General features: G+C 32.5%; 1 protein-coding gene across 1 annotated transcript in view; it reads left to right on the top strand.

Moving 5' to 3' along the window:
* The window catches only part of LRRIQ1 (leucine rich repeats and IQ motif containing 1), a 110,197-nt gene extending 96,615 nt beyond the window's left edge, over positions 1–13,582 (top strand). Inside the window, exon 26 of the mRNA XM_063323949.1 lies at positions 13,316–13,582. Within this exon, the coding sequence (XP_063180019.1) occupies positions 13,316–13,455 (140 nt within the window). The 3' untranslated portion in view covers positions 13,456–13,582. The remainder of the gene's footprint in view (positions 1–13,315) is intronic.
* The last annotated feature ends 332 nt before the right edge of the window (positions 13,583–13,914 follow it).

Below are 13,914 nucleotides of genomic sequence, written 5' to 3'. Positions count from 1 at the left end.
TTTAAAGCCTTACATTTTTACCACTCTAATATCATACAAATAAACAAAAGAATCTATATATAGAAAAAATGAAAAAAATAATACTAGAGAGTCATAAAATGGTAAAATGTTATGTTTTGTGTTTTATTTTCTGTAATATAAATGAAGAAAATGTTATCATATTTCTAATTATGATATACTATATTTCGTCATTTGTGTACAATGTCTTTTTCAAACAAAAAAACCTCCAAACCCCAAAACTGTATGTTAGAGAAAATATAAGCAGTATTAAATAACTTTGGCAAAATTATTGAAATTCCAAAAAAAATGTTTAAGTAGTGAAGTTTCTTGAAATGCTTTATGTCAAAATAGAAATCAGGTTATTTCATACATTATCTGTAATTGCTGAATTTGCTTTTTTTATTATATTTTCATATGTGCTCTGACTTTTGACTTTCAATGAAAAACAAATTACAATTCAAGGAAAATGTATAAAAAAACTTCATATATCTATTTTTCTGACATACTCTGTAAAGGCTTTGGAATAAAGATTTATTTAAGTTATATTAGTCCACCACAGGCAAAAAAAAACAGTGAGTACAATTTGTCCGTGGTTACTCACTGGATTTACATTCCTAAAATTAGATTAGATAGAATTTATCATCCTAGCCTATGTTAATTGCATCCTTGGAGAAAGAATATGATTCTTTCTGCCTGCCTGCCATCTTAGAAAAGAATGAATTATGTCCTGAGTTTTCCTTTTTCTCTCCATTGGCTAGTGATGAGGCCCTACCATTTAAATTAGGTGAGATTCCTAACTGATAAGATCCTTAGTCTAGGTGAGACAAGTCTAAGCTACTGATGTCAATGGCAAAATTATCATTATATTCATATATTCAGAGTAGAATGTATGCATATCTTGCATAATTTAGTTAAATGGTATACACTATATTCATATTAATGAATAACTGCTGTTACAACCTACACTATACCTCTATCCAGAAAAATAAATAAGAATAAGCTCTTTTGACAAAGATAGGCATGTAGAACTCGCCTATGTTAGGAGCTTGGGAACAGTAAAGAAAAAAAGTATCATTGTATTATACCTCCAGAAAGAAGAAACTAGGAAAGAACCAGGAAAGAACAACTGGCAGAGTGATCAGTGTGAGAGACAGAGAGATGTATTTATGAAAATGAGAGATGTATTTATGAAAATACATATGTATTTTCATAAAATACACGTCTACTACAGCACAATTACATATTCATTCTCCTTTCAGTAGTCCAGGCACTAAGGGAAAAAAGGCCCAGGTCTTACATCTTTCTATATATACATGTCTGTACGTGCATCTGTGTAAGTTTTTTCATCATGGATGTGAGAAATTACACAGCAATGATACATTAATTATAATGCATATTATATATAAACTAGACATTACTATTATATTTGTACAATTTATATGCAGTATATAAATATGTTTATTATACTAGTTCTGTTTGCCAAATACTGCTGCTTTTCAATGATCAAAAATAAATTATTAACCCTGTGGTACCCTTAATCTGAAAACATTAGAAATTTGCCTTTATTTATAATGTATTCATTATAAATAAATACTTTCCTGATGTATTGTATCTCTTGGTTTTGCTTTCTGAAATATTTAATGAAGAAGCTTTGAAACCATTTTAGTGATTTAGGAGGTGTATTCCCTTTGAGTTAGTCTGCATGTGTATTAGAGAAGAGCTTAGAAAAAATGCTGTGATCTTAGAGGTGCTCCCATTTGAATTAATTGTTAAATCAAGTTCTTGAGTCATTTTTTTTAGGAGAATTCAACCTCAATCATTTGATAAGTTTTAATTAATTAAATGTTATTAAGTCCACTTTGCATCCATGATCCCGGTAGTTGCTCAGAATTCTTTTTAATTATTGGTAGGAAGTCTTCAGCAAACTGAAAGGTATTAGTATATATCAGAGCTATTAGTTGGGGATATCATATATGTTTCTTATGTATAAATTGTAATTCAGTAATTCTGTCAATAAATTTTTGAGGTCCTTTGGGCTGAAAAGTGAGGTCTAAAAATGCAGGATAAATTATTTTTATCACCCAAATTTACTATTTTTTTCTGAAAAACCTGGATGGGGTAGATTAATCCTAAACTAACTTAATTGTGTTCCTTGATGAAACAAAATGAATTAAGGAATAAAGGAAATGCTGTGGACGTCATGTATCTCAGTTTAAGGAAGGTATTTGTGTATTTAAGGTATTTGATGTGGTTCCACGTTATAAGTTCAAAGGGAAAATTGACAGTGGGTTAAATTCACACAGTATAAAAAAAAAAAAGATAAAATATATGTATAACTTAAAGAAAGAGTAGCAGTTGTTCAGTTAGACTAATTAGTTACCTATCTAATTTTGGACCTTGCCTCTGTTGAAGGCCAGTATGTTAAGTTCTCAAACATACTAGTTTATATTCCTTCCAGAAATCATAGTAATTTTTTATGCCCCTGGCAACTAATCTTTCTTTTCTGTTTCTTCAGGTTTTTTGGGGTGGGTTGTTTTTTGTTCTTTTGTCCATTCTTGTCTGATCACTGCTAAAATCTTAATCTCTGTGGTACCTTATACCAGTAAGTTGCAAAAATAAGTGTGTTGGAATGACCTTTTGCTGATTGTATTTCCTACCTTTCAGTTTCTCATAAACTTACCTTGCTTTTGTAAAAAAGGACAGGAAAAAAAAGTTCTTTTTCCTTGATGTATAATTTCTCTGTAGTACAGACACATGAGCCGTGATGGTTAGTGGCTTACAGTCAGAGTTATGCAAGATTCAAATATCAGTCCTATGTTCATTGGTATTTTTATTAACTCCATAAATATCGGTGTGAGTTGCTGTTTATATTTTTTTTAATACTCTCCTGAACACTGGTAATGTAGTCAGCACTAAGTTGAAGGATGGGCACAGAAATATTTTGCAAGAATTGAAAGTTAAGTAATTATATTTTTTTATAAATAGCTAGGCAGGATGAATTTTTTTATACTAATGTCCAGTTTGTGAGTAGGCTATGCCAGTCATCAACTCCATTCTATCATCCTAATCTGGTTCTGGCCAATCAACGTTGGGCCTTTAGATGAGTCTCCTATATATTTTCATTGTCTACCTATCATCACCATTTTGTGGTTTTCTTTTCTCTGCAAATCTTAAACTTTATTTTCATTGTACTTGTGTTGTGAACTACGATCTTTTGACAGAGGTTTGGAAGTACCAGAATTTGAAAGGAATGCAATGGGAGCTGTGCTTCTAATTGTCGTTTAAAATACTGCACAGAATTCTTAAGTCTCTTCTTCACAGAATTCTAGTCTTTTAGGGAGCTTCTGATATCACTAAAACACTGCTTTCCAGTGGAAAAAAAAAAAAAAACAAACAAAAAAAACCCCAAAAATTGGACCTGAATCTTGTCATTCCTTAATCACCCCCAAGTTCAAAAAATGGCCCATAAATACTATTTCCACTACAAAACATTTAGTCATTTCATTTCTTGGATAAATTCAAACTTCACCATTCTGTCAGTCAGTGAAATTAAATTAATAAAGTTTAATAATGCCTTTCGCACAGTGGAAAGACTTCAAACTCAAAGAAAAACAACCCAAACATAGTATCTTTTTTTCACTTTCCTTTTTACATCGCTCAATTCTCATTTTTCCTCTTGACAGAACCCCCACCTTGATTTTTTTTTGCCTTCCTTTCTTTTGATAAAGAGAGTTGTTAGAAAGACTTTGTTTTAAGCAGCGTATGGTACCGCTTCACTTCTTTAAGAAGTTCCTGCTTTCCTGCTCCTCTCTCCTTAGCGTTAGTATTGTCTATATATTCTAGTTCCATAGCTGCTGTCTTTCATTTAGGATTTGTAAACTCCCTGTGTGCAGTAAACATCTCATTCTTAAGCTCTCTCTTCATGCCTGTACTCATATTTTACCGAGGGATTTCTGGTGGTGTTTTTTCTTCCCTTCTTTCTTTCTTTTTTTTTTTTTCTGGCTTACGCAGCCTGAACTAGAAGTTTTCCATGTTATAGAAACTGAGTAAGAAAAATCTTAGAAACACGGCATCAAGTGTGGAGGTACTTATTTAGTAGTCCTTTCAGTTTCTTGGTACTTACCTGCTTAGTAGACTTCCTAGAAGCTAATGGTAAAATTTATGCTTTCTCCTTAGAAATGTGTAGAAATGCTGTAAACTTATAGAGAATATTTGCGGTAAAAATTACTTATTATCATCAGCAAAACGCTGAACCCAAGTTACCTTAGAAATCACAACTGCTGCCAAAATTTTAGAAATAAAGCTGTCTCTTCTGTGAGTCACATCTGGTTATATAACCACATGAATGTTAGTGGGCAAGTATTTTGTCCAATAAAAGATAGTGAGATGATTCCATACTATTAATATTTTTGTGCTCAGAAAATGAAGGCATAAAATGGTTGAGAAAGGGATCTACAGTTCTGAAGTAGTTAAAATTTACCAGACTTTGATACCTAGTAGAAAAGCATGAATATTGTTTTGAACATCCTTTCAACATATTTTTCCATGCAGATACCTCTGTAGACCTCACCAGAATACAAAATATGCCACAGAAAAAAAGCTGTCAGTTAACCACACATTAAAGCATAGCATATATTTACATGGTCAGAGGACAACATTAGTTAGAAACTAATTAAACCTATGTTATAGACTGAAAGAATGCAAAATCCTCTGTCTGGAAACCCATCTTAGAAAGACATCTTAGAATAGAATGATACCTAGGCAAAGAAATGTGCAGAGAGGTGGGATAATTTAGCAGTGACGGAAATCTATATGAATTTGAAGTTCTTTAATAACTTCCAAACAAGAGTTCACTCATATCCTGAGAACTTATGGTGCTGGTAGATAAAGCTCATAATCTTAATATTGTGTCATATCCAAATTTTTTGTCTGACATTGAAGGTTTCTTTTAAATAATCAGTAAGAAAAATCACTGTCTTAGAAATTAATAAATCAATACAGTACTCTTCATTCTATTTTAAACATTCTTTAGTATACTGGACTTTACTTGGTGTCCTATATGTGAAAATACACAGCACAATGGAACTTGTTCATATGCAGACTTAGATACTAAAACCTACTTTTCTGTGTATAGTAAATGGATGGTGCTGATAGGATACATTTTATCCACATGAGAGAAAGTATTTGACTACAGATTCGAGAGTTTTGGCTGTTTTTTCCCAGTTCTGTCACTAGCCTGTTAGTTGATATTGAGAATGTCATTTTGAATCTATATACACACATTCTCCTATCTGCAGAAATAATAATCATGATATATACCATCCTTGTATAATGTTTATGTATCTCCTGATGAAAGGATGACAGCATCATTATGTTTAACTGTTAGGAAGGGGCCTCCTCCGCATTTGTGAACTGGATAAACTATTTGGAAGCTGCGATGTCAACAAAGGAGTAGTGTTACAGATCTGTGTTACAGATACACAGGTACAGCCATGCAAACAACAAAGTATTTGCAGTATGGTGACAAAACCAAGGGATGTGTCAAATGGTTGAATAATTAGTTCACAAAATAAAGATAATTGGTGACAATGTAGGTCTAACTCTCATTCTTTCAGAATTTTTTAAATTCACTAATTTATTTTTTCTTAACCGTTTTTTTTTTTAAGAGAAACCAGGTTAAAAAAAAAAAGACAAAATCCATTCTGAGACACTGACTTACATGTAAATTAGATACCCACTTGAAACCTTGGAACCATTAGACCCACCACAAGGATTTCTGTCGTATGATATGAGTAAATAATAACAAATTTAGCTTTCCGTTGCTGTGGGATATTTGTCAAGTAGCTTCAAAAATATTTTTCAAGTCATTGCACAGAAAGACCCAGTAATGAATGTTGGGCTACTAGAAATTGTTGCACTGGATGGCAGAGATGTGTCTATGGATCTTTCTTTCCATGTTTTTTTCCTTCTAATTTGTCTCTTTTTCGTTCTTGACTTTTCCACACTTGTGTTTCCTCTCCCTTTCCTTTACTATGAACAATTCTAGTTTCTGCTCCTCCAACTTCTTATTCCAGGATAAGCTTCCTTTTCCATCCGCTCTTAGGCTTCCTTTCCACAGTGGCCATTGAGTTTTGTGTTTGTTTCCACAGATCCTTGTCTGATTACCTTTTTCCTCTCTCTCTCTATACAGCTATTCCTTGCCAGTATTCCTCAGACTCATCATCTCCTAGTTTAAATCTCCTCCAAATTTGGCCAGATTTAGTCTACTATTTGGGCAGATCTTGAGTCTAGACTCTTAATCTACTTATTCCTGTATACTTTTTTATCATCACCTGTATTTTCACTTCTTTTAATTATGTAAATTCTGAGAGTTATAGCCAGTCTAATGCCCCTTAATCCATCTTCCTTATTCTTACTCAGTTCCCTGTTGCCAATTCACAACTTTTTTCTTCCCTGTGTTTTCTCTCTGTGCTCAGTGTTAGTCTGTTTGTCAAGTCATTCTAGTCTCTTGTGCCAGCTATGCCAGGGTATTGTTTGCCAAGTTAGCCTTTGTTTCTCTCACCTTAACTCCAAGTCAGTCTCATTTCTCTCTCAGGTTTTAATTCCAACCCTCTGCCTCGTCTCTCAGTCTCCTTCAAGTAGGAGCTTTGGTTCTTATCCTTTCCATGGTTCCTGTAGCTAGGCTCCATCTGCCACAGAGAGCATGAAGCAAGCAGGCTTTTAAGTTCCCTGACCTAGCGTGATCTTCAGCATTATTTTTAGGAATAGTCTTTTTTAACTCCATGTAACATCATGGTAAAGCACATTTCCATGCTGACTGATATTTTAGGGAATATAGCCAAAAATATCAAGAACATCTCCTCTGATCATGTAGAAACTTCAATTTGTATATACTTGATCCAAATTTGGACAGATCCTAAAAGCAAGGGCTCTGTTACTGGGCGGACTTCAAGTCCCCTCTGCAAAGGGCAACATAAATATTTCACATATTTTCTTAGAAGTGACCGACCTTTCGTAAAACTTTGGCCAAAGGCAGATACTTAGTATGTAAAATTTCATCCTAAGTGGTCAAAACTGGGGAAATAGATAAGGAGCTGAAAAATAAAATAAATATTGGGCTTTAATAACTAATGGTGCTAAAAGTCCGGTTTGTAGTTAGGAAAGTGTTATATATTACAGGAACACATTTGGAGCGTTATGTTTATTATGTTTATTTTAAGCGTGTAGAATGACAATTAATAAATGTTTATAATTTAGTCTTGATAAATGCTTATCTATCTGAATTCTTTCATTTGACTGAGTCAAATTTTAGAGTTCAGATTATCCAAGTATGTAATTGTCAACATGATCTGGTTGGAACAGCATGAATGTTTGATAAACAAAGATATTTAATCTCAGTGTTTCTATAAAATTTTAAGATTAGTCTCCAGTCCTACCAACTTGAAATCAAGGAGATTTACAGAAAAAAAATCATTATTTGCTTACAAAAAAAATTAATTAATCATGACTATGTTTTATCTTCAAATCTCCATATGTAAAGGAGCTATATCTTCACATATTATGTGGGATTTCGTATAAGGCGCTCCTGAGGCTTCTCAATGCTATTCAAATATAAGTGTGAAACAGAAAGAATTAATGTAAAATTGCAATACAGTAAATATGTTTTTGTTTTGATGTAAACAATGCAACTAAAAGAAAATTTTGATCCCACTTCACTATTGCCATAAGTAACAATACAAAAGTAACTTTTCTGAGATTGTAGCGTTTACCTTTTTCACAGATCTGCTGAACCTCGCTTCTTTCCAGAGCTTAAATTGATGTAAACGCTTTGCTGCTAAGGATTCGTTCTGGTCACTTTCATTAAAATGTTGAAGTTTTTTCTCCATGCCTTCTTATGCTGTATTTGCTCTTAAGTAATACAATATGGTAAGGACTTTGAAATAAATTATATCTCCAGACACACAATGTTAGGTGGATCGATAAATGCCCTATGACGTCTACTATACATCATAGAATTTCTATCATAACCTGTTTAACAAAGCTTTTCTTCTCGGACACCAAGAATTTCATTCAAAGCATTTTACATATTGCATTACTTATCAAAACAGAGGATATGTAAACCTTGACATTTGTTAAAAGACCCAGGCTTTAACCAAAAAAGACCAGAACAAATCAATAGCAGAAAACAGATTAAACAACAGAAAAGTGACTGCTTAGAAATAGAAGCATGTTAACTTAACCCAAGACAAGCTTTCAGCACATGCTCCAAAGAAATGGTTATTTGATATATACAGGCACCTGAAAAGCTCTCAGACTATACTGGAGATTCGTATAGTCAAATATCACAATTAAAGGAAAGTACAGTAAATAACTGTTACAGCCTGTCTTCCAAAGCCTAGTTTGGGATAGGAGAAGTCAAATTGCTTTTCTTGGCTAAGATTTTGTTCCCATATGAGTGGGTATTAGAATAACTGTACATCATGTTAGATTATACTTAGTACACTTGCCAGGTTCTATTTAATTCTAGTACCAGTAATGGTAAAAATGATTCTTGTTATTATTATGGTTGTGAAAAATATTGGTACTTTATAGAGTAAAACCAATGTAATAGTTCTAATTTATATTTGTAAAGATACTTATATATGGGCTTGAAACAATGTGAATCTTTCTGTTGTTGCCTTTGGGTAAGGCTTGCTACAAATATTCCCATGGAACGTAACGTGAAAAGAAAGTATTAAGATCATGCTTACAATTATTTATGAATCACAAATACACATGTGCATACCTATGTGTGTATATATGCATACCAGTGAAAGATATGCCTTACAGATCTCTCTATATTTATAGCAAAATGTTACTTTGAATGTCACCTTTTATTTTACCAACCAAAAAAGTTCTAATAATAATAATTTTATTCAGTCGTCTATGCTAATATGTGAGCCATTCATTTGCAAGACACGTTGCAGTTTAAGGAAAAATGGAGTTATTGCAAATCCGAGCTCGAAGTAAAAACTGTTCACGACATTAGTAATGCTGTAAGAGAAAGCTATAAGCTCTCTCAAAAAACACTACTGAGGTGTAAAGTAAGAGTTTCAAATAAAGTACACCCTGAAGAACAGTTAAAGGATCTCAGAGGTTTTTAATATTTTCATAATACCTAAATACCTTGCAGCACTTCAGGTGCAAGCTTGGCAGAACACTTAAAATGCAAAATGTTTTCATTTGCTATTAATCATTGCTTTTTGGTGAATCTTTGCTTTATTTTTATGTACAATGAACTAAGTATCCTTCACACTTTTTATTATTTTCTCCCCTTTTCATAAAATAAAAAAAATTCATGAAGTGATGAAATCGCACAACTTCCCCTGAGCAGGTATAAATGTGTTTATGTCCAAGTAAAAGTAAAGCACAATAAATATAAGTAAAGACAACAAGTATAAGTGAAACAGGTATAATAAGGATTCAGTTACCCATTCATTTTTATATGTTTGTTGTTTGGTAGTTTCGTTGTTTGTTTAGAAAAACAAGGCTGTATTTTTAAGGAACATTTCTAGGTTCAGTCTCTTAATTCAAAGTGTCATCCCTTGTCATCCCTTACAAGACTCTCTTGTCTTCCCTCATCCCCTTGATCTAGACAAAATTCTAACCATTTGGTAATGGAGCTATCTTTATTGAATATTTCTGAAGGAAAGAATTGCCTGTTTGAATAAAGTAGAATCAGAAAACTTGTTGTAAACACAGGTATTGACAGCAAAATAAGTGAGTTTTAGTTTTAATTTGTATGTAATATTTTTAGTTCTTGCAAGACTCTACCTAGATGCTTACTTTATAGTTACATGCAAAGCTGCTCTTACACTCCAAGAGTGTTCATATGTAGATTTTCACTGAAATAGCAAAAGACACGAATTAAAAATAAGTACAGTCATTTGTGGGCACATGTATGATAAATCATAGAAGTCCTATATTTGCAATGCATTCCATTCCTATATTTTCATTTTTCTTTCTGTTTGTTCTTGCATTGAACTCCAGCAGAAAGAACTGCAATAATAGTATTTCTCATATTTGACTAATACCTTAATTGTAAATGAGATGTTTCTTTGCTTTATGTCACTTTTTTTTCAATCACAATTAACATTTAAGCCACTAGCAGTCTGTAAGTATAATGTCTGAGAATTAGGTATAATACGAATATGATTAACCAAACTTCACTGTGCTTATATACTGATCTGACTTATATCTGTGTTTGAGAATTCTTCTTCAGGGAATAGGCTGCTGGATCTCCATGCCAATTCTGCCTTTCATCACTCCAGTTAGACCAATGCTGATAATAATACCTGTCTGTTAGTACTATTTAGTAGATATCAAAAGTGCTTTATCAGAAGAGCAAGCATAATTATACCCATTTCAAAGATGGGAGCATAGGAAATGCAAAGGAAGGGATTTGCAGTGATTTACAATAAACCTGTCTTGTTGCTATTTCATTCTAAATTAGTTGATCATTCCCTACAATGGTTTTCTTTTATTTGACTGAAAGTGCTGAGAACTGTGTGAAGGATGGAAAGAAAGAATAGAGAGTAGTCTATGCTTTGATTCAGTTTGTCTATATAGTACTACGTAATAAAGTTCAAAGCAAGCCCTAGGAAGTCTAACCAGCACTTCAGACTAGATAAAGAAAAAGAGAGCTGTGACTATCAGACTTTGGGATAGCCTCTGAGTTGTTAAACTTGCTTTCAAGGGAGCAGAGGTTTTACACCTTTAGAGTATCTGGGATTTTGTGAAAATACCTTTGGCCTAAGAAAGTTATCCTGCTCTATTACTGAGGGTCTACAAATCCTGAGCGGTGATTCTTACGAACATCCAAAACGCTGTTTTGCCAGACAGCATATATGCACTCAAGATTAATAAGTTATTACATTTTACTCACAAAATATTTGACTATGCTACCCTCTAAACAATGTATAAATCAGTTACAATTAAAAATAGAAAACAATAAATTTTTGAACTTTTGACTCTGAAGTTTAGACAAGCACAATTCATGCTATGACGGATGCGGCTGTTATTCTGCCAAAATAAAAGGATATATTAGTAATTTATGAAGACTTTTCACAAGTTTCTTGTAGCAAATTACAGCAAGTCTTTGGGGATTTTTTTATGGAATAATGATATACGTTTCATAGTATTGGAAGGGCAATATGATTCCTTCCAATGAAGTACATACAATTATAAGTGGAAAGCCAGAAAACCTACATTTACAGATTTCTGAAGTCCATCATGAAAATAATAGTTATCAGTACAGACAGGTTCATAAACAAGTGAGGTTGTTAGTCCAGAAATAATCCAAATTAGGCAATTGGGTTGTGGTTGACTTCCTCTTTTGCTACACTGACTTTATCACTTTTAAACCAATTTTCAAGTTCATTATTGGTGGCTTTGTTCTGGCATTTGTATTTATTCTGTTTTAAAAATAACATAATAAAAATATTTGTTTTGTCAAAATACAGAAATACATAGCTGGTACGTCTAGTTTACCTTTAGCATTGTTGCAGCCTTGAAGATGAGCGCATAGGAAAGTCAGGCTCAAGCATAAATTGGCCCCAAACTTGTTTTCCAGTCTAAACATGCAATAGCTATTTCCTTTTTTTTAACAAAGAACACATTAAACACATTACAGTCTTAAATCTTTTTGTTGTTTAACAATGTTTGCAACTTCAGAAAACATCTCTTTAAATTAAAGAAGGAATGCAATTTTAAAAATATTATTACCATGTTAGATCTATTTTGAAGTTTCGCTAATTAACCACTTAATTTACTAATTTGAGGGTTTCAGCCTTCAAGTGAATACATTATGGTTCCCAGTCAAAAGAATTAATGGAAAGTTTACTGCCTGATTAAATAACTTTATTCTTTGCTCTTTAACAAAAGCCATTCTGCACTAGAGATATCTACTACCATTTGAAGTGTTAAATAAAAGGATCCAAAGGCAAGGAAACTGGGAATCCTCTAAAGGCAAAACATCAGTATTTTAAACCTTTATCAGGTTGACCTAGAGTAAGTTATATATTTAAAAGAAAACAAAAACAATTGGCTGTATCTGTTGAGCCACAAAAAAACAGAGATGGTGTCAAAAATACTTGAAAGCTCTTGACTGCAAAAAGAGAGAATTGTTTAGTAAGATACATTTGCAATAATTTAAAACTCAATAAAATAGGGAACTGTAGGCTGGGAAAACTTCCTGACATTTAGATCTAGCAGACTACAGAAAAGCATCCATGAAAAAACAAAGAAGTTGTTGCTGTCTGAAATTCATAGCTATGTTGCATGTATTAGTAGACAGACTTATATTCATCGATACGATTTAAGTTTGGGGTTTTTTAATTTTTTGGGACTATTTATTGTGAGAAATTTAATTTTGCTATTAAAAGTACTAAAAAGTTAAAATATCAAAAATATATATGTAGTCACCTTTTCCTTTGATAGATAGAAAAAAGATGTTTGTACAATTTTTATTTGGTAAGGTAGCATGCTAATTTAATATATATATAAATATATATATAAAGCCTGCTGTACTGTGAACATCATATCATTCTCTTGCAAAGTTTGAACTGTCTCGCACAAATGTTTTCTTCCTTGTAGATGTCTAAGAAAGATATTTCCACCTGTAAAGTGTCGGTTTGTGTAAAATAAAGATCATACCTTTGGTCAGGTCTACTGGTTATTTTATTTAAGTACTTGTCTTAAGTATTTTGTAGAACTATTGTCTTAATTACTTAAGTGTCTGCATGCATGACAATAAAAGGGATTATTTCATGTCTTTCTATGTGTACTTAAACTTTCTGTGTCGCAGTTTGTCATCAAAGTTTAAGTATTCCCTGCTTTTTTTAAAAAAACCTCTCTCTTATTTGGCCTAATGTGAAGAAACAGTAACTTGTTAATTAGATATATCTTCTGAACTAGTTCTCCATCCACTTCAAGGATGAATGACATTACTAATTTCTGTGTCAAAAGCACTGCATATCTATATGTGTTTAAAATATGTTCAAAATGGACAGGTAGTAGCACTTTTAAAAATATGATAATTTTGTGTAGTAATTTTACTGTATATTTTGACAAGGAGTTTGTTTTTTAAAAAGTACTACCTTGTGAAAATACTCATATTACTTTTAAAACAGTGAGCAATACATAATTGTAAAAGTTGTGTGCTATCGAATTAGAGATAATTAATGTATACTGTTATTTTTAAAAGAATACGATGCAGAGAAATTTAGGGAGTTTTGTTTGTTTGTTTGTTAATTCCACGTGTCTGTTTATTGTTTAGAAAAGAATATATCTACTCCAGAAAAATCATGTTTGGGTCCATCTCATAAAGAACGGATATCATTTCGAGACCATCCAGTGCAGCTCAGCGGAGGATGGGGAGCAGGCAAAAAAAGGCAAAGGCTTAAAAATATTAACTGAATATTGGAGATAATTTAACTAGTTGATTTAATCAAATATGGAGAGCATATGAAGAGCTGTTTCTTTTTAAGCCTATGAATATCCATTCTGGGATTCTCATTTATTACCAATATAAACAGTTTCAGTTAACGACATTTGACTTATTTTATTATACATGGTTACAGTGGTTTGGGGTGGGGGTTTTTTTGGTATTTTATACCTGTCAGTAAGTTATCATAGTTTGTGTTTTCAATTGCTTATATGTTCATGTCGTGTAGAATGCAGAACTGATTAACTCTATAAGGATTGTTGTACGGTGAACAAGTTTAGGCTTGCTTATAAGAACTGGTTGAGATGTGCAAATGTAATAATGGTTCACGCTCATGTGATGTATGTCACATATCAAAACACTGAATTCTCATTTTCTCACAAATAAAATACATGCTTGCAAACTGTGTTGTGAGCTATAACAGACAGCAA

This window comes from Chroicocephalus ridibundus, chromosome 1, assembly GCF_963924245.1.
Source record: "Chroicocephalus ridibundus chromosome 1, bChrRid1.1, whole genome shotgun sequence".
Lineage (NCBI taxonomy): Eukaryota > Metazoa > Chordata > Aves > Charadriiformes > Laridae > Chroicocephalus > Chroicocephalus ridibundus.
Note: the sequence above shows the minus strand (reverse complement) of the source record. Positions and strands in the feature narration are given on the sequence as shown.